General features: G+C 42.0%; 1 protein-coding gene across 2 annotated transcripts in view; it reads right to left on the bottom strand.

Annotated features, from left to right (window-relative positions):
- LOC124135293 (probable G-protein coupled receptor CG31760) overlaps positions 1-27,448 on the bottom strand; it is a 288,076-nt gene that overhangs the window by 125,465 nt on the left and 135,163 nt on the right. For both annotated transcript variants that reach the window (XM_046500559.2, XM_046500560.2), the window contains exon 3: positions 9,318-9,501. In XM_046500559.2, coding sequence (XP_046356515.1) covers positions 9,318-9,501 — 184 coding nt within the window. The remainder of the gene's footprint in view (positions 1-9,317; positions 9,502-27,448) is intronic.

Genomic DNA, 27,448 nt, shown 5'->3' with positions numbered 1-27,448 from the left:
CATCTCCTCTTCAACATAATCATCAACATCATCAACATCATCATCACCATCCTCATCTTTATCATCATATTCAACATCATCTTTATCATCATCATCATATTCAACAACATCATCATCTTTATCATCATCATCATCACCATCCTCATCTTTATCATCATCATCATCACCATCCTCTTAATAATCATCATCATATTCAACATCATCATCATCTTTATCATCATCATCATCATATTCAACATCATCATCATCATCATCATCATCATCAGTCCAATTAATTTTTTTATTCTTCGAGTAGTTATCATAAACGGAAGCTGCGAATTGCGTCTGACATAGAATATGTTTCAATATCTACCATTTATTTATCTGAATTACTTTCGGTAACACCTGTTGTCAAATCATATTTTGTAGAATATCAAATATTCGGCCCTTATTGATTTAACACGATCTACGACATTGTTTCGTAATATAAATATCATCGTTGACGTCATAATACCCCATTGTTGCTGTAATATTCACTGACAGTGAATGTTGCAATAATAATGTCACGGTAGCCACAGCCTCTCATTGTTGGCGTCGAAGCTGCATCGAGTACAGGAGACTACGCTGTTTCCCTACAACTGCTATTTATAAAGTGTAGATATTAAATTGTATATCATATTCATACGTGTGTCCAGCCGAATTTACGAAATTGATTCGAGTTCGGAAAATGCAAAACGCAATTGACATTCCTTTCGTAAGATAAGTTGAAACACACCAATTTCATAATTTCAAATTGATAAAAGCGACAGAATCGTTAATTTGCCATAATAATAAGAAATCTCTGTAAAATGCGGAGACCGTTGTGTTTATGAAGCACTATAAATAAGTGATGATGTTTCCAAGAGGTGAGGGGGCACGGGTGGCCCAGTCGTCGAAGGCGCCGCGATGAGCTGTGCAAAGTTGCGTCCCTTTGGCACGCCAGAAACCTGATTGTGGGTTCGAATCCCGGTTCGCCCCGATTATGTTTCTAGGTTTGTCAGCACCATACCCGTGCTTGTGGGTTTCACTGAAGTGGTAAACATCCAAGACCTGCATCACTTGGGGCTTTCCTCCCACATTAAGCTGACACGCCGTGATATAACTGGAATACAGTTAAAAGCGGTGTTAAACCCAACTCACTCACTCTAAGAGATGAGCGTATCCTGCCCCACCGTTGGTACCCATCAACTACATATACAAAAGCAAGTCAACGGATTATCTGAAAACAACACGTGAACATTTGGTACAAGTCAAAATAGGAAATAGCAACAGGGGACATCATTTTGGTCACTGATGGGTCAAATCTGGAAATATCCTCCACGTGTCTACCATTAAACATTTTGAAAGTTACTAATGCCTTCAAAGCTTGAATAAATCCTGATCAAAACTTCTGAACAAAGGTCCTTTGACACTCTTTGAACTTCCTTTGAAAAGCACGCTCGGTTGTACCTAAAAAATGACATGTAGACACGAAAGGCTGGAACCTCTGGAATATCCAGACTCAATTATTTACAGACCGGCGTCATATAGCTAGAACATTGTTGAGTGTGGCGTTAAACAAAAAACAAACAAACAAACATAGATTTGAATAAAACAGTTTCACTGGACCCCTTTGTTTCTTTTTTAGGTGAATAAATCGGTGGAAGTGAATTGGCTATATGACAATTATTGAACGATATCAGATCACCGATATACCTATTAAGCTTAATATATGTTTTGATTTTGTCAGTTGTTTCATCAATATCGCGGCCAACAGGCCAAAAATGGAAGTACACAAAATTTGACGAAGGTCGGAGTCATTTAGCATTAACATCATCTGGGCACGACTGGCCCAGTCGTCTAAGGCGCCGCGTTGCGCTGTGCAGAGTTCGTCCCTTGGGCACGCGAGACACCTACCGGTATGATTGTTCGAATCCCGGTTCGCCTCGATTATGTTCCTAGGTTTGTCAGCACCATACCCGTGCTTGTGGGTTTCACCGAAGTGGTAAACGTCTGAGACCTGCATCACTTCGGGCTTTCCTCCCACATTAAGTTGACACGCCGCGATATAACTGGAATACTGTTAAAAGCGGTGTTAAACCCAACTCACTCACTCACCTTAACATCATCACGATAACCCTGAACACAGATGATCAGTTATGTATTGACAGACAAAGGATCAAACTCTGGCCGAATCTGGGAAACGAACTCTTTTATCATACGTGAGGGGGCACGGGTGGGCCAGTCGTCTAAGGCGCCGCGATGAGCTCTGCAGAGTAGTGTCCTCTGGACACGCCAGAAACCTATGATTGTGGGTTCGAATCCCGGTTCACCTCGATTATGTTTCTAGGTTTGTCAGCACCATACCCGTGCTTGTGGGTTTCACCGAAGTGGTAAACGTCGGAGGCCTGCATCACTTCGGGCTTTCCTCCTACATTAAGCTGACACGCCGCGATATAACTGGAATACTGTTAAAAGCGGTGTTAAACCCAACTCACTCAATCACTCACTATCATACGTGACTCACCGGGAGAAAAGGTACCTGCTGGTTGCTAGGATACAGTTGTGCTGTGACGTCGTAAAGGAAGACGTTTGACGTGAATTTACTTCCGTAAAAATCGCCATGTGTGCGGACTGTTCAAATTTATTTATTAATTTTTTCTCTCATTAGTTCGTAATGTAATAAATGAAAAATCTATATTTGAGCATACATTTCTACTTTCCATTGATCAGACAGTATATCTAAACCTGCAATCATTACATAAACAGTTATAAGTATGAAATTGGAACTTTGCAGAAAATGAGTCCAAATATCTGATGCCATGTATATCTGTAATGTATATGAATTGATGCTTGTGAAGTGTATTTTTGTGGTCCTAAGATACTGTAGATATAAAATATATTAAGAAGTCAAAATGTATTTTTTTCACCCATAAAGTCTCTCATCCCATAGTCGGTCACATATTATGTTGCATTTTCAGAGCACTTATCACAAGGATCTAATTCGCTCTGCAATTCCACTTGATTAAAAAACATTAAGACTGAAGCCATTTCAATTTAATTAAAAAAATCAGTACACGAGAACAGAAGTAAGCCAATTTTAAATTCGCTTCCATTAAACCTAACGGAAAAATATAACCCGATTTTGCGCATGCGTCGCTGGGCATCTGTTGATCAATCTACTGTTCTTATCCTGGATACGTTGTCAGAACCGATATTGGTTATCTAGCGTCGATGTTCGCGACACAACAAAAAAACATCATTAAATGCATGTTCACGTCCAAAACGAGCAGTTCCCCTTTAACAGAGAGATACCTTGCTCCTTGTTCAATTTCAAAATTGCCATTCAGTGTAATTTAAAACCAGACACAAGTAGGAATTATTTTAGGTGGACTTCATTTTCACTTTACAATCGATTCCTATGTTCTCGGAATGGACTTTAAGTGTTAAACCTTCTTTTGCAGTAAAACTGCTCTTTCACAAAAAAAGACTAAATGATTTTAAAGTATTGCATGACACAGGGAAACAATTGGGATGCTGAAATGAGCTTATGTTGCGACTAATGAGGCATCTCCTCCAGCGCATCAGATGTTTATGTGAATGGCACATTTTATCACAAAGGCAAGAATTTCTAATTGTGAGCTTCAAGGCGCACAGTAAGAAATCACATTGCTTTTGCTGAAATATCCTTTCAGACATGTTCCACTCATAAAATACATTTTCAGTTATCAGCTAACAATTGTTTGGGAGAAGTATCGATAAGAGACGATTTTATGCACAAATTCCATCATGATGTTTTTATTACTGATTTATTTAAAGGTGGGTGGATTGAAAAGGCTTAGCGCGGACTGCTTACTAATAATGAGAGTGATTGAATGAGTGAGGGAATGATGGATTATTTGTTTGTTGTTGAAAGCCGCACTCAGCAATATTGCATCTATATGGCGACGGTCTAGAATAATCGCTCCAGAAAATCCAGTGATTGACATCATGACCATCGATCAACGCAATTGGGATACAATTACATGTATTAACCAAGTCAGCGAGCCTGACCACCCGATCCCGTTAGAGCCTCTTAGGACAAGCATAGTTACCTTTTACGGCAAGCATGATCACCTTTAACGGCAAGCATGGGTTGCTGAAGACCTATTCTACCCCGGATCTCCTGAGGGATGGGGGGCGGTCGGGTAGCCTAGTGGTTAAAGCGTTCGTTCGTCACGCCGAAGACCCGGGTTCAATTCCCGACATGGGTACAATGTGTGAAGCCCATTTCTGGTGTCCCCCGCCGTGATATTGCTGGAATACTGCTAAAGCGGCGTAAAACTATACTCACTCACTCACTCTGAGGGATGGACGGAGGGAGCGAGCGAGTCTGGTTTACAACTTATCACTCTGAACTTAACTGAACGTCATGGATGGTGCTGACACCTCTACCAAAGAAACATAAATGTTTTTTTCCACAAAACACTTTATTTTTAAAGAAACTTCAGCATGTCTGATGAGGGATCGAAGCAAAACTTATTATTTTTAAGCTTATTCCGAAACTCATCCCATCCTCCTCCAAGAAAATTAAACTGAAGGAACCAAATGGTCGTCACCCCGTCCCTAACAGTAGAGAGGGAATACATGTGTGTGTGTGTGTGTGTGTGTGTGTGTGTGTGTGTGTGGCTGCTTATACTAGACCGATCGCTAGGATAAATATTACAAGCATCCTTCCTCCTCGCTTCGTATTCCTGAATCACTGGTTGCAGTATGAAAATGTTAGCTATCATGAGTATCCTGCTCCACAGCCAGCCTGCTCCTTATAAAACTTACAATGCATCATGCCCACTCTGTGATTCATTTAATAAACATCCTTGTAAACAGATACCTCTCCAGTTACTGGTATTTGGTTGTGCCTCGTCACCTCCTTTGTGCAACAGTTGAACAATGCCATCATTTTATTTCTGTGGAAACCGTCCATCTTTCAACACTTTATTAAATATAACTATTAGATCAGGTAGGATGTATGTCAAAAAGTGTTTAATCACCTCAATAACTAACTATCACGTCCAGGAGCTTTTGGATTCTTAATTTTTTTAATCGCTGAGATTATCTCTTCCTCTGTGATAATCCTGTTAAACTCATCAACATAAATATCACGCATGTCATCATTCTCCAATTCCTCTCTAAGAAATAGTTCAAAATTATCATCTATAGCTTGTTGATTGTTCTAAAAAATATGAAAAGAGTTCATATCCAACTATTTCTACTTTGGAGTGAGTGAATTAAGGTTTATAGTCACATCAGCAATATTTCAGCCATATCGTGACTAAATCAAGTTTTATATTAATGATACACAAAATTAAACTATAAAGCCTCTCGATAAACGACAGTAAAAGAACTAGATTTGGAGTAAAATGGGAATGCAATTTCAGTGTCCATTTGTGGTGAAATTGCTGCCCAAAGAGGCGTACATCATCACTATCGGAACTACAAATATACGATGTATGGACCCCCCTTCCCTCACCCCAACCCCCCACAGGAGTGAAGGAGTGAGTGGTTCTTATGCTGTTACGCCGCTTGGAACCTTTACTCCAGTTATATCATGGCGTGTCAGCTTAATGTGGGAGGGTAGCCGGAAGTGATGCGGGTCTCAGAGTGAGTTAATGAGAGAGCTGGTTGAACGCCCAATTGGACGGTATTGCTGTTATATCACTGCCTGTCAGCTTGATGTGGGAGGAAGGCCCGAAATGTATTTACCCTTCGCTGGAACCCAGAACAAGGGTATGGTGCTCACAAACAAAGAAACTTATCCAGGCGAACCAGGATTCGACAAAATCGTTATGAAAATCGTCAGATGTGTTTGTAGGAATGAGAATTCAACTCTAATTTTCCAACTATTGCTTGTTTGGACCTAAAAGTCCAGTTGTAGACAATTGATGGATGTATCTAAAGTGTTGATTTTAGAGGTTTTTAGTTCTTCAGGTTTTCAAATATTTGAAAATTAGGAATTAAGAGAGCCAGTTATCTTCCTGGGTGTAGGGAAAAAGTACAGGTGTATTCATCTTGTCTACCCAAAAGATGTTCCCAAGAAGTTCGACAAACTTCTCTATTTTGGCCAAACATTTCTTATGGTTCATATCAGAAATTCAAAACTTGCAAGTAAAAGAACAAAGGCCAGCTGTCAGTTGTATGAACATAGCCGAACACTTTCATAACAAAATGTTTGAATTTTTTAAAATTTGGCAGTTGTCTTACGTCATACGTTTGAACGAGCGGAAAACATGTCCAAACATATCTATCTCGAGTATCTGAAGTGATGGCACTTTGATGGCTGCATGCAGATATATATAAAGACAGTTATCTTACACAGCGGACAAGAGACTACATTTGACATTTCAATTATACCCACATGAAGCAAAAAACACCAATTTTACGTCCCATGAGAATACTGCTAGATCTTAAGGCACTCTTCAAATAGCATTGGCGACGTCAAGACGGGCGTGATGGCTTTGTTTGCAGTATGCTACGGGTTTAGGGTATACCTCGGAGTACGCATTAACTTGGATGGCATCATGTCGTTTACTTAATCATTGACTTCAATATGTTGGATTAATGAAGGTCTAAACGCTGGTATGACGCGGGGATTCAACCACCGACCTTCCGGTCTCCGGGCAGACGCTATATCCACTCGGCCACCAAGGCGGCCTACCATTGGTTAAGATTAATAGCTTGAGAAGTGAACGGAATATGCTTTTTCCTTTTTCATTGTTCGACCTGGGTTGACTAGACATGCGTAAATCCCGTTCATGTAGACAGATGTGAAATTGTCCATAATAGTAGTACCTTGCCGGATAAGCGGATCAGATGGACGCAGTAAGGTATCTTTGTGTATACAGTCAAACCCTTTTTTGAAGGCCGAGGACCAGATAAATACTCATCTAATTCAGACGGCAGAAGGGTAAGTTATAACTTAATTGGGACTATAACTTGTAACTCCTCGGATTGTACATTGATTTCAAGACAACCAGGAATACAAAACATCCAGTTCGATACATCCGGGTTAAAATAGAAAATACAGAACGAGTTTGCCGCTCTCAACATCTGGGCCCACTTGCACAAAGCAATCTTAGCGCAACGACTACTGTAAGCCTATGTTAAAGTATGGGAGTTACAATCATCTTAGCGCTAAGATCGCTTTGTGCATGTGGACCCAGATGTTGAGAGCGGCAAACTCGTTCTTTCCGTCTGACTGAGTCTGGAATAACGGTGTTGGTTTGTTGTTGAGCGCAATATTCCAGCTATATGACGGCGGTCTGTAAATAATCGAGTCTGACTTCCCGATCGCGTTGACCTCCTTCTGCGACAAGCATGGGTTGCTAAAGAACTTTTCTACCCCGGATCTTCACGGGTCTCAGGCTATAACGATGTTTCACCGTACACCAAATGACTTTGAGCACCGACATCCATTCAGCGTATATTGCAATGTCGCAGCGATACAGCGCACGGTGTTATGAAATGATCACAATTTTAACTACAGCTGAGACTGCCCTGTGATACGGGGCCAAGGAGTGAGTGAGTGAGTTGGGTTTAACGCCGCTTTTAACACTATTCCAGTTATATCGCGGCGTGTCAGCTTAATGTGGGGGGAAAGCCCCAAGTGATGCAGGTCTCAGACGTTTACCACTTCGGTGAAACCCACGAGCATGGGTATGGTGCTGACAAACCTAAAAACATAATCGGGGCGAACCTGGATTCGAACCCACAATCATAGGTTTCTGGCGTGCCCAAGGAACGCAATTCTGCACAGCGAATCGCGGCGCCTTAGACGACTGGGCCACCCGTGACCCCCAAGAAACGTGAAAGCATTAACCACTAGACTACCTTATCAACCTGCATGTGTACAAGGTTAAGCCAAAATGTATCATTTCTGGTGTATTTGTTTGGCCCAAAATAACACTGCTTCTTATTTTGAACAAGCACATTTGGATGAATAAACCAACAATGATACATTGGTTTGATCGTTGTATTCTGGAAGTAAACGTAGTTGTGAGTGAGTGAGTGAGTGAGTTGGGTTTAACGCCGTTTTTAACAGTATTCCAGTTATATCACGGTGTGTCAGCTTAATGTGGGAGGAAAGCCCGAAGTGATGCAGGTCTTAGACGTTTACCACTTCGGTGAAACCCACGAGCACGGGTCTGGTGCTGACAAACCTAGAAACATAATTGGGGCGAACCAGGATTCGAACTCTCAATCATAGGTTTCTGGCGTGTCCAAGGGACGCAACTCTGCACAGCGAATCGCGGCGCCTTAGACTAAACGTAGTTGTGTCCGGTATTAAAATGCCTTTTTCGCAGCGATTCATTGAAGTTGAGTAATGCCTAAAAAACATTTGAGACATAACCTCCCACTCACCTCAACACACACAACGTGCACAGACACAAGATGCCTCGCGCGATATGTGCAGTTTGTTCGTTGTCGGGGAAAACCATTCGTGACCAACTCGTGTTATTCCGGGACAAGCTTGCAGGTTACGGAAGGGGCGAGTGGTGACGAATGGGGGAAAACCAGGTTAGAGTTACCCGCCCATGGATTAAAATCCGGAAAACAGTACGGCAGGGTTGAAAATGACGCGGACGGGGACCAGTAACATGAAATACCTTTTTGAGGCCTCATGATGGAGTACACGGCCACATGGATGGTATATATAAACGTATTCCCCGAGGGAGAAACAAACCTGCAACAAATCTATCTTACCGCCATGTTAGCATTTTACAAAATTCGACAACAAACAAGGAAGCGAATATTGCCAGACGATAATTTGTTTGTGTTTAGGCTCGACTGAATCACATACATCTTAAGTCAATGTTTATGCGACGCTGTTTCGCCGTAAGGAGCTTGAAATGCAGGATCTGAATAGAACGGACAGGTCACAAAAATGTCTTTTGCGAAGAATCACAGTATATTTTTCCAGTTGTAAATCGCTGTAGTGGGGTACAAGAAAGTCACGAAAACATCATTGAAATTCAAGTTCTTTATATATAAGATATATATAGAACGCCAATGCCATAGACTAAAAAGTCTCGGTTATAATATTCATATATTATACAGATTCATTTGGCATAAAGCAAAATAACTGTGAAAATTATATGAATGGATCGTTGAAAATCAGTGATGACACAGGTGTTCGCGAAAAGGGTGAGAACGTCGACGTCCTGCTCTACCGATAGCACCCGCCACTCACGCAATCTGCATAAAAGAGTAACGGTTTGTTGTCTGACGCCGCATTTAAATGTCAATAAGATAATTGCCAATATATACCACAAATAGCTACTCACTTGAAATGAAAACTTCCATTTCTGTATCCAAAGAAAGGCACAGTGTACGTCATCATCCATATGTCGCCGCCGCCACAGTCGAAGTACGGCAGGCTCCAATGGCCGTCTCCGTACGTCACTGTAATGATGCTGTCATTCAGGAAGGGCCCGTGGGTTGTTTGATTGTACCGCCATTGCTCAGTACCTGAAACAGCCAATATAGGTCTTTAAGAAAAAATACAGTAAGTCTTAATAAACAAAGGGCAGGGTGGTCAAGTCGTCTGAGGCACCGTTTCTCGCTGTGAGTCCCTCAGACTAAAAACGTGGGTTCGAATCCCGGTTCGGTTTGATTATATTTTTAGGTTACTCAGCACGATACCTTTCTCACAAAAGTGGTAAACGTCAGACCTGCATCACTTTGGGCTTTCGTCCCACATTTAGCTAGCACGCCGCGATATAAATGAAATACTATTCAAAGCAATGTTAAACCATGTCACTATGTTTGGTTTGGTTTGGTTTGTTTGTTGTTTAACGCCGCACAGCAATATTCCAGCTATATGACGGCGGTCTGTAGACAATCCAGTGATTGACATCACGAGCATCGATCCACCCAATTGGGATCGATGACATGCATCAACCAAGTCAGCGAGCCTGACCACCCGATCCCGTTAGTCGCCTTTTACGACAAGCATAGTCGCCTTTTACGGCAAGCATGGGTTGCTGAAGACCTATTCTACCCCGGATCTTCACGGGTCACGTCACCATGTATTTTTACGGGTGTTTCCCACATTTAGACCATAAATACCTTACTGTTAAACACTATTCTAACCGTGCTTTAGAAAAGTATGGAACACGGAACGCGCTTGGTTTGTGTTAAAAATCTTAACACATGTTTACAGTGTAAACAAACCAAATATAACAAGAAGAAACTGTTTCTGCTAGCATATTGACGAAACTTCCCACATCGTTTCTGAGTGGCCCTGCCTAGTGAGTCACCCGTGCTCCTACTATATAACAACAGCCACTAGAAATTGCCGTAATAATAAACACCTTGAACTTCATGTACAACCACGTTCGACCTACATAACTTCGGGGGCGTTAATGATGAAATATGAATTCATTTGGCATTTTCAGAAATCAAACAAAACAGGGCTATTAAAAAGGAATAAAAATGATATCTATTTTCACGCTGAAGGTAAAAGAAGCTTTGGTATTTGGCTAAAAACTACTATAGAGAATATTGCGCCACATATACGATACATTTGAAATCAGTATGGTAAGCTAACCACAGAAATAATCCGTCGTGCAAACAAAATTAATCAACTGTACAAGCGCGATTACATTTTGCAATCGTTACCTGGTAAGTGTGTGGCGAAAAGCTCAACATTTATATAACAGGCATTACAGTTTATTGATATTAGGCCTTGAAAAGTTCAAAACTGTGTCTTTCCGTCGTACGGGTCATGTACATATATAACATCAACGCCAGAGATTATCCAGACTCGATTATCCGACAAAACAGTTGTCATTGGCCGTAAAAGGCAAAACAGCGTGCAAGTTATATGAATGGATAACTGAAAATCGGTGTTCTCGAAAAGGGTAAGCATGTCCTGTGCTATTGGTATCACCCGCAGGGATCTGTTTGTTGTCTGACACCACACAGCCGTAGGGGGCACGGGTGGCCCAGTCGTCTAAGGAGCCGCGATTCGCTGTGCAGAGTGGCGTCCCTTAGGCACGCCAGAAACCTATGATTGTGGGTTCGAATCCCGGTTCGCCCCGATTATGTTTCTAGGTTTGTCAGCACCATACCCGTGCTCGTGGGTTTCACCGAAGTGGTAAACGTCTGAGACCTGCATCACTTTGGGCTTTCCTCCCACATGAAGCTGACACGCCGTGATATGACTGGAATACTGTTAAAAGCGGCGTTAAACCCAACTCACTCACCGTACAGCTGTACACCTGCGATGCGACAGCGACATGTATACATGCCATAGGAACAATCAGTGGTTGGTCTTGTTCGGTGAAACATCCGGTTTTAAAATCTTATATATAACGGTCCGGATTGCTAAGGTTTTAACGGAAGCTGTATCTTTGATTAGATTCTTGTCTGATATGAAGACCAAACAAAAAAGCCTGGTGACCAGGTTCCTTTAATAGGTTACAAACACTACGTCTGCCTTCCGCATTGACGTTCAATAGAGACGCCCTCTTCGAATATTCTGTAGAAGGCATCGTGCATGGACAATGTGACCGCGAGGTGTCCATTGACCCTCAAAAGAATACATCGACTCAGTATGTTGCAGATAAACACGCCCAACATGCAACATATCACATTCAGTGACCGTGGTGCAATATCTAGCGGGAAGGGTGAGTTTGGACATGAACCAAGGACCATCGGATTGAGGTACGTCTAAGGGGCGCAACTCTGCACATCGAAATGATGACCACGTGTAGTCGTACGCACTAAAATCATGATCAATGCTTTAAAATGAAGATAATATGTTCACTGAATTACCGATCAATGATATTCGGGTGTTGGGTGTTGGGTGTTGGGTGTTGGGGATTTTGCAAAGAGAGTAGACATTTTTTCAACCAGATATTTTAAATTTAAATTAATGTAATTTTTGTTGAAGACAATTTTCTTTTCCAGTCTGAAGCTTATCAATTTTTATTTGAAAGAATTTTCTGTGATTTTTTAAATAAAATAAATCCCAGTTTCCAGCTCTCTCCCTCCCCCTACCCCACCCCCCATACCCCCCATACCCCCAACCCTATACACCACCCCCTGGTATATAAAAAAGTTGACTATAGCTTGATTCGGATAAAAGTTTAAAACTTTACATAAAAAAACGAGACCATATCAAAATTGCATTTGATCGAAAGAACATTCTTATCAGTGCAAAATACGAGATGGGGACATCGATATTACTTATTAGTATTGATGTATGCATTTATTCTCAAAACAGTATCAACGAAAATATAATGAAAAAATAGTTTCTGGAGAATTCGTAACAAATTGGTTCTTGTTATGAATGCTCCAAGACAGTCGTTCTACGAATTCTTCAAGACAGTCTTGCTATGAATGCTTCAGGACGGTATTGCCATGAATCCGTTAGGAAGGTCTTGTTGTGACTTCTTCAGAATGACATTCAATGAAATCAATAGCTGTTTCTATAAAGAATACCCCATCTCTGAAAGTCTTGAAATGAAATGATCGGATGTAATCCTAAGGGTACATTGTTAGACCTTCGGGCAAAGAGGCTGAGTAACTATATCAATCTTAATCAATTAGTAGGCTGTTCAGAGGCACTTCATCTTCCTACTGTAGAAAATGTCATGTTACATAGAAGGTGATCGTATTATTATCAAAAACGATCGTCTCGTATATCATAGATCTTGAGATCCAGTCCGGTCGTCAAAGGAGAACTTGTCGAATTAAACACTGACTATCTAGGTATTTATTTCAGTCTCTCATTAAATCTATTCTTCCTAAGGCAATGTGGAATTGCAACTGGAATCATATGATTTGTCACTTGAGAACAACGTCATGTTGTATACAGTTAAACCTATTTCATCCGACCCAAGTGAAATCGTTCGAACAAAGAGATAAGTAACGGTGAGTGAGTGAACAGGGTTTAATGCTGCTTGAAAAAGTATATTATTTTTACCACGGCGATTCAGCCAGATATGGGAGGGAAGCCCGAACGCTTCATGTCTTGGACGTTTACCACTTTGGTGACACTCACGTTCATAGTATGGTGCTGACAAACCAAGAAACATTTGGGATTTGAACGATCTTAAGATTCTGGTCCGCCGTTAGGGACGCAACTCTGCACAGAAAATTGCCGCGTATGAGACAATTAGCCACCATCCCGTCAGTAATATCTATTAATGTAGATGTTCCATGCTGGATCAATGGGGTTTCTTTTCTATTTAAGTGAAAATATGGAATTGAGTTATTTATCTGCTTTTATATCACGTAAAGGCCAAACTTAATTAAACATTATATATAAATACATTGTACCTGTTGCCTATCATATATCATTCACAGTAAACGAGAGGTAGAAATGAGCGCAGAATTATTAATATCCATCTCCGCTACGATTAAGGAAAGACGTGACGCTCAAATAACGCCCCAAACTAAAGTAATGAATATCTTATGAAATATATATCCTTGTTGCTAAGTTTTACAACACTTCAAACAACAGAAAATAAAAAACATCAAACAAGTTTTCTTCGATACTGAAGAAAGAATTAACGTCTACTCACAGCAGTGTTCACTTAAAATAACACGAGGCTTAAACGCTGATCATGTGATTTTATATTTCATACTTCATATGGACTCGAGATAATTTTCTCTGCTGGAATTGTACATATAAAAATAGTCGTGAACTTTTTTCCACTGACATCAATTATGCAAGTTTTCTATTGCACATAGCTTCTTGGATTCAAAGAAAGAATGTGTAAATATTCTATGCATTTATCTAATCGTCGTCTGCTTGCCACAGTCAATCGCATCGCTAGACGCAATGCCGTAGCAGCATGTTCCCGGAGGACAAGGAGGCTCCGTGAGTCTGTCACCACGTCTCTAAGACGTCACTGATGTTGTGGCCAGCGGTTCACACAGCTTTGCAGAGTAAGTTTAAAATTAACATCACGATTTTTAATATACCAAGCGAGAGAATGTCGACTGGATCTGTCTATTTTGAATGAGTGTATTCCCGTGCGTCCTCAAGATGGTTGAGCGACATCGATTAGTTTGTACTATATTTGATTTCCTGGAAAAATAGGCAGAAGATACCGGCCTGCCTTTAATGATATAAAACCAACAGTTTATACAGAAGAGGAACACGACGTCTTTGAGTGAGGGAACAGTGGGTGAGTTGGGTTTAACGCCGCTTTTAACATTATTCCAGTTGTATCACGGCATGTCAGCTTAATGTGGGAGGAAAGCCCGAAGTGATGCAGGTGAAACCCACGAGCACGGGTACGGTGCTGACAAACCTAGAAACATAATTGTTGCGAACCGGGATTCGTTACCCAGTCGTAACAGGCGACTAACGGGATGGGAAGGTCAGGTTTGCTGACTTGGTTGATGCATGTCATCGTACCCAATTTGCATGGATCGATGCTCATGGTGTGAATCACTGGATCGTGTTGTCTACACTCGACTAATTATAGACCGCCGTCGTATAGCTGGGATATTGCTGAGTGCGGCGTTAAAGAATAAACAACAACAACATCATCACAGCAACATCCAGACGAAGTGAACCTTTCCGTGTATGATATTAACCTACGGAACAGAAATATGTCAAACCCCTATTAAGAGTTTGATGTACAAGCTATCGGGAAATACATCTTTACAAGTGATTACACTGGTGATTATTTAATGTTTATTTGTTTGTTTGTTGTTTCAAGCCGCACTCAGCAATATTCCAGCTATATGTCGGCAATCTGTAAATAATAGAGTTTGGAACAGACAATCCAGTGACTGACATCATGAGCATCGATCCACGCAATTGGAATACGAAGACACGCATCAACCAAGTCAGCGAGCCTGACCACCAGATCCCGTTAGTCGGCTCTTACAAGCATAGTCGCCTTTTACGGCAAGCATGGGTTGCTGAAGATCTATTCTACCCCGGATCTTCACGGTTCTCTTACATTAGCGTGTGACAGCACCAGTGGTATTACTCGAAGCCTCATCTTCAAATCCCGAGATTACACATGTTAAAATAGCGTTACAAGACCTAATCGATCTTACAATCCATGGGGAAAGTTATAGGTTTCAAGACACATGGTACCAATATAAATCCAGTGTTGCTCAAATATGTCCTATTTCCCAGTCTTTACTCCCATAACAAAATCGCACAGAGGTATCGTAATCAGACAGTACAGGGTCTTATTTTCACGCATATAATTTTCACAGCTATTTTGCCTGTGCCGCCCCGTGGAATCTGTTTCGCGGATAATCGAGACTGGTTTTCCTCAGGCGTTGACATTTTGTATGTAATTAGATTGAACCATCACACAAACACTTGTTAACATATGTAATGACCGTTTTGTTTGCATATTTTGAAAATGAGATTCGAATTGACACGCACTTATACATAAGGTGAAGTAAAATTGGGTTTAACGTCGCGTCCAAGACTATTGCACTTATATAGCGACGTGCATGTGTGTGTGTGTGTGTGTGTGTGTGTGGCTGCTTGTACTAGTCCGGACTGATGCCGATTTATAGTGCTAGCTCACTGAGATACAATGCCGCAGTTGAACATGAATACCCCACTCAGACACAGTATGCTGACTCCGAGCTGACCAGTCCTTGTTTTAGCCCCTTAATGCCGAGCGCCAGGCAGGGTAACAACAAGTACCATCTTTTAACGTCTTTTGGTATGATGTGGTCGGGGATCGAACCCCGGACCTTCCGCTCTCCGGGCGGACGCTCTACCTCTAGACCACGGAGGCGGTCGCACTCATATGAACGGTTATATGACATGATACCCTTCTATCTAACAGAAATGTATATTTACTATGAAATTCCGGCCGTGCTTTGCACTTCGTCAAATGTCACATTTACAGTGACAGATATGAATTCGCCATCATGTAAATGTGACGATGTACAGATACAAGTCAATATATGCAGGGTGTCTTAGTCCTGCTTGCCAACAGAGGAATATGTAAGGCGTGTCAGCTATTTGTGTCAGTGTTATGTGGGAGGGATGTGACGATGTACAGATACAAGTCAATATATGCAGGGTGTCTTAGTCCTGCTTGCCAACAGAGGAATATGTAAGGCGTGTCAGCTATCTGTGTCAGTGTTATGTGGGAGGGATGTGACGTTGTACAGATACAAGTCAATATATGCAGGGTGTCTTAGTCCTGCTTGCCAACAGAGGAATATGTAAGGCGTGTCAGCTATTTGTGTCAGTGTTATGTGGGAGGGATGTGACGTCCGTTCATGTAGGTCAGTGGTGCTTAACACTCTTGTGAATTCACGAGCACGAGCATGGTGCTGACATACTTTGGGAGTTTGGATGACCAAATCGACCAGCTGATCAGGAAACGGCTAAGGGACCTAACTCTGCATAACGAGTGGTAGATTATGGGCTAAATTTGTTCCTTGCCACTTTATACTCTGAGTGAGTGAGTGAGTTGGGTTTTACGCCGCTGTTTGGCCACGGTTTGTCAGTGTACGACGGGGACACCAGAAATGGGCTTCACACATTGTACCCATATCGGGAATCGAACCCGGGTCTTCGACGTGACAAGCTAACGCTTCAACCACTAGGCTACCCGACGGCCCCTGGAACATGTCTGAACATGCATTTTGTGACGACCGTGATAACACCTTGACTACCCAACAGCCTTATCCATGTCGAAAGTATTTTTCAACCGTAGGTAAGATATTACATTCCTTCTTGAATATAAGAGGTGCGGTCGGGTAGCCTAATGGTTAAAGCGTTCGCTCGTCACGCCGAAAACCCGGGTTCGATTCCCGACACGGGTACAATGTGTGAAGCCCATTTCTGGTGTCCCCCGCCGTGATATTGCTGGAATATTGCTAAAAGCGGCGTAAAATCATACTCACTCACTCACTCTTGAATATATGACGGTTTTGTCATCAGTTGTCATCAATAACCATTCACGTTGTCGGAACACAATGACCGCCTTCCCTAAGCCCGAACAAGGCAGAAAACGTCAAACTAGTGAATTACATAAATAATATCACGACACATAACTTATTTCATCCGCACTAATTGACACTGATATAGTGCCTTGCTTAGGAGACTTAAATTTGAATCCATTGCAAAGCTGGCAACTTGGCTTGATTAAGGAAACGATCGAATCAATCTAAAGAAGGTTAGAATCAATAAACAGTGGTTTAGAACGAAGCATTGTGTACTTTACACACAACAACATGGTTGTGGCGACATACCTTAAAAGAACCCAAAGCCGTATTCAGAAGAAAACACACGGAAATGTAATGACGACCTCGATCTTGCATATTTTATTCATGTGTTCGAGGCCTATGCGTAAATAACATTATTTATAACCTCTGAGACGAAGATAATGACCTTCCAGGATGACATGGCGGCGAAGACGGGCGCTGAAGTCGAAATGGTCGGGTCATTAAGTCGTATGCACAGGTGCGTACGATCAAGTGATGTGTTCAGCAGAGGTGGTTAGGTATCTGAGAAGATGTTTGTGATCGTGTTTTGTGTTGTCGACATATTTGTGGCTGTGTCAGTGGTGCTTGCGCTTGGAATAAGGATATCGTTCAAATATGTGTGTGTGTGTGTGTGTGTGTGTGTGTGTGTGTGTGTGTGTGTGTGTGTTGTTTGAGCTTCAAAACTTGGGCTCTGAGAACCACACCCCACAACTTAACCCCTTTACCAACAACATCACACCAACTCCACCCCACAACTTAACCCTTTACCAACAACATCACACCAACTCCACCGCACAACTTAACCCTTTACCAACAACATCACACCAACTCCACCGCACAACTTAACCCTTTACCAACAACATCACACCAACTCCACCCCACAACTTAACCCTTTACCAACAACATCACACCAACTCCACCCCACAACTTAACCCCTTTACCAACAGCATCACACCAACCCCACCCCACAACTTAACCCCTTTACCAACAGCATCACACCAACCCCACCCCACAACTGAACCCTTTACCAACAGCATCACACCAACCCCACCCCACAACTGAACCCTTTACCAACAGCATCACACCAACCCCACCCCACAACTGAACCCTTTACCAACAACATCACACCAACCCCACCCCACAACTGAACCGACCCTTGAACATCCGGTGTGGAATAGGTCTTCAGCAACCCATGCTTGCCGTAAAAGGCGACTATGCTTGTCGTATGAGGCGACTAACGGGATCGGGTGGTCAGACTCGCTGACTTGGTTGATGCATGTTATCGTATCCCAATTGCGTGGATCGATGCTCATGATATTAATCACTGGATTGTCTGGTCCAAAATCGTTTATTAACAGACCGCCGTCATATAGCTGGAATATTGCTGAGTGCGGCGTTTAACAACAAACCAACCAACCAACCACAACTAAACCCTTTTACCAACACCATAACATCAATCTACCCAACAACTAAACCCCTTTACCAACAACATCACACCAACCCCACCCCACAAATAAACCCCTTTACCAACATCGCCTCAACCCCACAACAAAACCCCTTTACCAATATCACACCAACCCCACCCCCACAACTAAACCCCTTTACCAACATCACACCAACCCCACAACTAAACCCCTTTACCAACAGCATCACACCAGCCTTCATCACGTTTAAACTTCATTGCCCAACAACAAAATCTAATGCCTTTTGTTTACCGATCTCTCTCTTATACCTTAATTTAACCTTCTCCCTCAAGTTAATGCTCGTCTCCTGCAGCTGCAAAGACTGCACTGTGTTAAACCTATATGCACTCATGGATCCAATCACATGATTACATCCAAAAGATCTATCTCGAGGTAAGTGTGAGCCAAGTGCAGTTTTATTCACATGATGCAGTAACTGCGGCACGCGCTAATACTGTAATGCGCAGTTTCGTCTCACGATGTTATACAAGACGCTTCATGTAATGAGTGGTATATTTGGCATTAACAATTTTCCAAGAACACATTACCTTTACAAAACCCCATCTATACGCTGACAGTGATACTGCCTATAGGGCGGTTAAACTGCAATATCTGGTTGACCAAGCAGACCTTAACGTCACAGTTTCCACGTGGCGTGGCGTGGCGTGGCGTGGCGTGGTGTGGTGTCACTGAATAACATGTTTTTGTTTGTATGGTGTTTAACGCCGCACTCAACAATATTCCAGCTATATGACGGCGGTCTGTAAATAATCGAGTCTGGACAAGACAATCCAGTGATTAAAATCATGCGCATCGATCCACGCAATTGGGATACGATGACATGCATTAACCAAGTCAGCGAGCGTGACCACCCGACCCCGTTAGTCGCCTCCTACGACAATGTAATGTGTATGTGTGTGTGCGTGCGTGCGTGTGCTTGTACCAGTACGGCCTAATGCCAATTTTAGTGCGAGCCCACTGAGATACCATGCCACAGATTAACATGAATACCCCCTTCAGACACAGTATACTGACTTCAAGCCGACCAGTCCTTGTTTTAGTCCCTTAATGCCGAGCGCCAGACAGGGTAACAACAAGTACCATCTTTAAACGCCTTTTGGTGTGACGCGGTCGGTGATCGAACCCCGGACATTCCGCTTTCCGTGTAAATTAATGTAATGTAATACGATGTACTATATATACTGTAACTAATGCCGTGAGTGACAAGAGCTGATTTTAAGTGCTACAAATGCGTAAGATTAAACATTATTTACATGATTAAACCAAATTTGGACATGTAGGTAGGCACATTCAACTGTCTCGACGCAACGTTCGTGACAAGGTCGGCCATCACGAGAACATGTCTTTGCCCTTGTACGTTTGTCTGACACGACAACATCAATTCTACATTCTGTAAGCCAAAAGCAAACCCCATTTAAACATGAACACTGTACTACAATCCTAACATAAAGTGATTATTTACGAGCAAACTGTTTTCTAATACTTATTAGTCCCCACAAAAGGCGACTCGTGTCCTAGTGCCAACAATCACTGATTATGGAAAAATGATGAAGATGAAAAGGGTCCTCATTGTGAGCATCGCAAAGATGACAGCATTTTTCGGCAAAGAACAGATTGCTCATTTGAGCACCGGATTCATTCTCATTTCCGTCATATTCCCAGATGACCACAGCTGACCAACTGTTCGCCTGGTCCTGATGAGTCGTGAACCAGTGGTGTCCCTTCTGACCCCTTATCAAGCAAATAGTGTTGGGCATTAATTTCAATCATCGTCAACCATTAATTATGAGCTCGGCGCCATGTTCTTGATGTTACAGCGATAGCTGATTGGCCACACAGCTGACTGCTTGAAGCTGAAGGAACAGCTTGCCACAATTAGGTTGTTCGCGTCGGGCATTGGTAGAGATGGATTTGTGATTCCACAGCCAGGGTCCAGACACAACGGAGCCTGGTTATGAGTGATGCTTAAGGAATAGACTCATCGATATAGAATCGCTACAAGTGTCACACCAGGACACTGGCGTTAATACTTTTACCGGATGTCAAGTTCTGCATCATAATTGTTGCTGATGATGGGTAATGTAGGAATACAGTAAACTACGTTTATAACGAACACGCTTATAACGAACTGACGGATATAGCGAACTTACTTATTTGTCCCGACTATTTGCTGTAGTTATGCTGTATATATGCTTATAACGAACTACGGTTATAACGAACTAAACATAGTGGTCCCTTTGAGTTCGTTATATCCGTAGTTTACTGTAGGTTGTTGTAAATTTGTAGAGACCAATGTTTACTTTTGTAAATGAGTAACAACATAATTTTTTAAACAAAATGTTATCAAAACGATGCTATATTTATCATTTTAATAATTTTTTTAAACATATGTGTTGTCAAAATGCGTCTCTATTTAGATAACGAACCAGGAACACTTCATTTTGTTGTAAAATGTTATCAAAATAATAATAATAAAAGCGTCTAAACCCTTTCCGTAATCACTAGAAATCAATCCCAAGCTATATTTGCATCATCTAATTTAAGTCAGTTTGTTTAAGGTTGTGTAAAGTCATTTCTACGGTGGCTTTAATTAGATGATGAATTATGAATGATGAATTATGAATAAGAAAATGAATTATATTGTTGTGAAATGTACAAAAGAGAGTTAATTTTGAATGATCTAAGTTTAACAGGCATCTAATAAATAGATGGAAAGGTCAAGCTGCTTGATTTATCGACACTCATATTATGTCCCACCTCAAAGAAAACTTGATTTGTTTATCTAATTTAAAATTTATATCAAGTGGTTTTGAAATTGTTATTACCTTGTCTGGTGACGAAAAGCATATTGATTTATTTTTTTATCAGAAGAAAACCATCAGTCCGAGAGGTGTGGTGAGGTTAAAAGGGGTTAAACGTCATGTTCAAGATTATTGCACTTATACACCGACGTGCTTCGTGCGTGTGTGCGTGCGTGTGTGCGTGTGTGCGTGCGTGTGTGTGTCACTGCGATCTCATGCTCGCGTTTAACATGGATACCTCATTAATTTCAGAAAACTGACTCCGACTCGACTAGCCCTTGTTTTCCCCCTTAATGTCGAGCGCCAGACAGGGAAACAACAAATACTATCTTTTAACGTCGTTTGGTATGACGCAACTGGGGGATCGAACCACCGACCTTCCTCTCTGTGGGCAGGTGCTCTATCCACTAGACCACGGAAGATGCCTTTTCCCGAGATGTCATTAACATGAACCTACTGGTGACATTGATTAATATTCACTCCAACATCTTCGCAATGACATGGTGAACATTACAACAAATGGTAGGACATTATATATACCCGTGAAGATTCGGATTAGAAAAGGTTTTCAGCAACCCATGCTTGCCATAAAAGGTGACTATGCTTGTCGTAAGAAACGACTAACGGGATCGGGTGGTCAGGCTCGCTGAATTGGTTAACGTTGATGCGTGTCATCTTATCCCAATTCCGTAGAACGACCCCCGTCATATAGCAGGAATATTGCCGAGTGCCGCGTTAAACGACAAACAAACAAACAAACAAACAAACAAAAATTAAATAATCACTAGTATAATCACTTGTAAAGATGTATTTCCCGAAAGCTTGTACACATGATATACATTCCATGCAACACGGGTACCCATGTCATAACTGACAGGTCAGTGAGTTCTGATTAAGGATCAGACAATAGAAGCTAGTGTTACCACACTTTCAACCCCTGACGGGTACCCATTTTATAACTGACAGGTCAATGAGTTCTGATTAAGGATCAGACAATAGAAGCTAGTGTTACCACACTTTCAACCCCTGACGGGTACCCATGTCATAACTGACAGGTCAATGAGTTCTGATTAAGGATCAGACAATAGAAGCTAGTGTTACCACACTTTCAACTCCTGACGGGTACCCATGTCATAACTGACAGGTCAATGAGTTCTGATTAAGGATCAGACAATAGAAGCTAGTGTTAACACATTTCCAACCCCTGACGGGTACCCATGTCATAACTGACTGGTCAATGAGATCTGATTAAGGATCAGACAATAGAAGCTAGTGTTACCACACTTTCAACCCCTGACGGGTACCCATGTCATAACTGACTTGTCAATGAAATCAAAATTACGAAGGATCAGAGAATAGAAGCTAGTGTTACCACAAATCCTGGAGGGTACCCTTTGGATAACTGGTTGAGCGATATCGAGTCCACCTGTTACCCAAAACATTCATCAATAAAGGTCACATTCATAAGGGTACCTATTTCACAACTGTAAGACAATGTAGAGCGTTGATGTTGTTTATCATTACACCGATAACGATGGGGCAAAAAGTGTTCACTGATGACTAACTGCAAAGGCTGAACCTAAGACTGCTTGCCTCCGTTGGCGTGTGGTACTGAAGTACATAACATCCTAGGTTCTCACGCATCACACGCATGGCACATGATCCAAATGGTAATTTCATCGATGTCTGTACCCAAAAGCTCCTTGATTTGTGATCCCATTATCTACTATGGTAGCTGAGAAGTTTCTAAGACTGGGAGCTATTCACTGCTTCAAACCCTTTGATCTTCATCCAGGGAAGAACACAATCTAACCCATTTGATGTGACTAGGTATAAAAAAACCACTGACAAAATCCCATGGTTATTCGTAAGGTAAAACATTCCTCCAGACCCATCAAGCTCATCCCAACAATGGCAGCTGAGCTTAAATTAATGTCTGTGCTTCCATTCTCCCAATATATTATTTTATGGCCATGCCGAACTAAAAACTGTTCTTTTCTTGATAAAAAATAACACCGAGCGAGTACACTCGCTATGTCGCGTGACCGCCGGTTAGATATGTACCACGTATGCACCGACGTACATACAGAAGGCAGGTTATCAGGTGTCCATTTATATGCAGGGTACTGGCAGCTTAGGGATGTACGGCGCGTGTTTCTAATACACAGCTGTCGGTTCCCTCTGCCTCTGTTGAGAAGAGATTGTCTGTAATCGTTGTTTTGCACTTTATCACAAGATCATACAGAACACACTCGCGTCTATCCATCACATTGTCTAGCGACTGACTAGTGTATTGAAATATAAAGTGAAGATAATTTAAAGTCCTTTTCCTACAGCGAAGGTAGAGGTCAGTTTTCGACCATTAAAGTTCTTTCTTACGAAGAAGATAGAGGTAAACAGTCGTCAGTGTCCTTTTCCTTCTGTGAAGGTGGATGTATGCGGCCGTCAAGTCCTTCCCTACAGTGAAGGTAGAGATCAGTATGCGGCCGTCAAGTCCTTCCCTACAGTAAAGGTAGAGATCAGCTTTCAGCCATAAACTTCTTCCCTACAGTGAAGGTAGAGATCAGTATGCGGCCGTCAAGTCCTTCCCTACAGTGAAGGTAGAGATCAGTATGCGGCCGTCAAGTCCTTCCCTACAGTGAAGGTAGAGATCAGTATGCGGCCGTCAAGTCCTTCCCGACAGTGAAGGTAGAGATCAGTATGCGGCCGTCAAGTCCTTCCCGACAGTGAAGGTAGAGATCAGTATGCGGCCGTCAAGTCCTTCCCTACAGTGAGTGAGTGAGTGTGTGAGTGAGTGAGTTTAACGCCGGTTTTAGCAATAGCCCAGCAATACCACGGCCAGAAACATCAGAAAACAGATTCACGTATTGCAATCATGTGGGAAATAGAACCTTGGATTTCGGCGTGACAAGCGAACGCTGTAACCGCTAGGCTACCCGACCGCCCTGTCACAATGCTCATCATGACATGTTAGAAACACTTTCAAACGAACAAGCCACTTAATCATTCAAAATCGGCAAGAGTAAGAACAAAAACAGACGTACATTCATTTTGTTGGACAGAAAACCAATGGTCACCGCTGACAGAAATTGGTGGGGACTGCTGTCTTGAAACGCCCCATGTCCAAGAAGTGAGGCTGTCATAATCAGATCTTAAGTGAAGTCAGATGCCGTATGCATAATTCATAGCGGAGTCTTGTTCATATGAAAACTCATGAATTAAGTATACGGAAGTTGTTTCAACATCGATAATGAGAGTTCACACTGGGAGACACGGATATGCGGTTCTCATTACATCAGATTCTTAAGGACACAAAAGCCATGGTCGGAAAATATTGATCTTTGATATACGTTTAACATTCCAATCCTAGTGCTACAACATGGTTCTATAAGTTTGTCCTGAGTGAAATTACCAGTTCTCGAGGCAGAACGTCTTGAAACATGTGTCTGGGTTTATTTAAATTTAGGAACGGGACTGGTCTTTGCGGACCTCAGAATGTCTGATTAGAAACGGCAATCAATGATAACTACACGGATACCGCGGTATTAGATAAACATTAATCGTTTGAAACAGCACATAAGAGCCTTATCTAAAAGGGAAAATCTTTATTTCGTCTACTTTGAAGAAAAAATAATCTTCAGAACGTGTTCAAAACGAATTATTGAGGAATTGGAAAGACTCCCTTCGTTTCCAGATCAAACAAGAATATCTGTCCTGATGAAACGTCGAGACTGCTTAGCAGGTGTCTTCAGCAAGTTATACATGACGATAAAGGTTTCAACTAGTTACAAAGCTTATTAACGGCTCAACGCAAAATAAGATGGAGCCCTTTACGTAAGATGCCGTTTCTCGGCTGACACAAAAATACATGGCTTTTAATAAACAACGTTAGGAGACTAAAAGAACATTGAACTTGTGCAAGATGTCCCAGATTGTCATCTTCAAACCAAAAGTTGATACAATCAACAATGATTGATATTTATGCAACCAATGCTATTAATCTGCAGATGAAAAGAAGTTTCAATTAATCATCTGAAGTTACGGAGGAGCCAGAGTCACGTACCCATTACATGGGACGTGACGTTGAGATACGCACTAAACCACTTCTGTAAGACAATTCTCTGAAGTAGTGGCACAGGCGGGCAAGTGCTCTAAGTGGTAAGTTCCACTTGTTGGAATTTCGATTCTAAGACCTGCGTCAATCTTGGCTTGTAAGTGTCGCTGGGTGAGGGGGGGGGGGGGGGGGGGGGGATTAGGGGTGGATGTGGATGACCAAGTGGTTAAGGCGTTCGCTTTACTTGTCACTTTAAAGCGTCGTGTACCATCCTCCGCATGGGTACAATGAGTGAAACCTATTTCTGGTGTCCCTCCCCATTGATATTGCTTGATTATTGCTAAAGCGGCTTAAAATCATACTCACTCACTCGCGCCGTGTTCTATCCATCACATGGGCACATTTAGTGGAGCATTTCTGGTGTCCCTCTACCGTCATGTTGCTCTAATATTGCTAAAGCGGCGTAAAATCATACTCACTCACTCACTCGCGTCGTGTTCTATCCATCACATGGGCACATTTAGTGGAGCATTTCTGGTGTCCCTCGCCGTCATGTTGCCCTAATATTGCTAAAGCGGCGTGAAATCATACTCACTCACTCACTCACTCACCCGTACGTGATGGCAGTAATTAGATCGGGTGTTCAGGCTCAGAGACTTGACTGATTGCGTGACGTCAGACCCTGATGGCGTGGTTCGTTCCCATGAACCCGTGCATCATGGCTGGCTCAGACTTGAGTATCGACAAACAGTCTGACATGACTGGAATGTTTCCGCGTCACACGACATCACTCGCTGACTATTTAAACTACTTTAATACAAGCTCAACAAACTTTATTTTGATGTGCGACATCGCATACATTAAAGAGCTGATCAACGCAAAACAAATTCATTATTTACATTCTCAACGATTTTTCAGCTGATTGCTTCAAAACAAAATCCCAATCGGAAGAAAACGTCAGTGTTGAATAATGACAGTCTTCTCATTGCCCTTACAGACGTTCCCAACAAATCAGCTTGTTTACGACCATTTGATAATAATCGCAACCTCTGTGTCATTAACACCATCGTACATCTTTCCCGTGATGGACAAGTTAGCTATAATTGAAAACTCGTTACACGCCAAAGGGCATCGGCACGACCATGAGACATGATCGACCAGCCGTGTTAGGAGTTCAGTCTTGCGTTACATGTATATGCGCTTCCAAAGTGTCATAGCCCGCGGATCGATTCGTTTGTACTGATGCAGCTATGTCTACCCTGGACGAGGATGCAGATGGAAAGCGATCCCCCATTTACACCAACCAACAAACACTTGACTATTTTGGGTCGCACCGAACGGCTGATATGTATCTAGATAAAGTCGATAAATTTGCCATCCGCCCCAAACTGTTGTCAATATACACTCAATCACTGCGATCAACGGATCTATCGATGCCGTAGGCGAATACATTGCAATTTGGTTACAAAATGATGCGTAACAGAAGCAAAAAACGGAGAAAATACAATATCTCTATTTGTTAGAGGGGCGGTGGGGTAGCCTGGTGGTTAAAGCGTTCATCGTCACGCCGAAGGCCCTGGTTCGATTCCCACATGGGTACAATGTGTGGAGCCTATTTCTGGTGTCCCCCGATGTGATATTGCTGGAATATTGCTTAATGCGGTGTAAAACCATACTCACTCAGTCACTTTGTAAGAGATTATTATTTTATCTCGTTTTTTTCAACATGGGGTATGTTCACAGTTACTATCTTCTAGCCTGGCGTATTGTCACAGTTGTAGATATCTTCACACGAAGCAAAGTGCTTTATGTTCTCCCCTTTCTTTACGTTTTAGCATATAAAACTCCACAGATTTCGTAGAATAAAGGGTTTTGGTTCTTTACATTCGTCACCACTCGCCCCTTACCGTAACCTACAAGAAGACTCGTCCCCATATCGATGAATGTTATGTGCGAAAATACGACAAACCAATCAGAATGCGCGTATGATTTCAAGTACTTCGTCAAAGAATCCCTCAGAAATAATTTTTGATTTTACATATGTCTTGCATCTAAAATTATACCCAAGACACAGTGAAATATGTTCAATCATACTGTATAATTCCACACGTCCCGACGTGCTTTAAATTGCATCTGAAATA

The sequence above is a fragment of the Haliotis rufescens genome, unplaced genomic scaffold (genome assembly GCF_023055435.1).
Source record: "Haliotis rufescens isolate VD_foot unplaced genomic scaffold, xgHalRufe1.0.p SCAF_19, whole genome shotgun sequence".
In the NCBI taxonomy this organism is placed as follows: Eukaryota; Metazoa; Mollusca; class Gastropoda; order Lepetellida; family Haliotidae; genus Haliotis; species Haliotis rufescens.
Note: the sequence above shows the minus strand (reverse complement) of the source record. Positions and strands in the feature narration are given on the sequence as shown.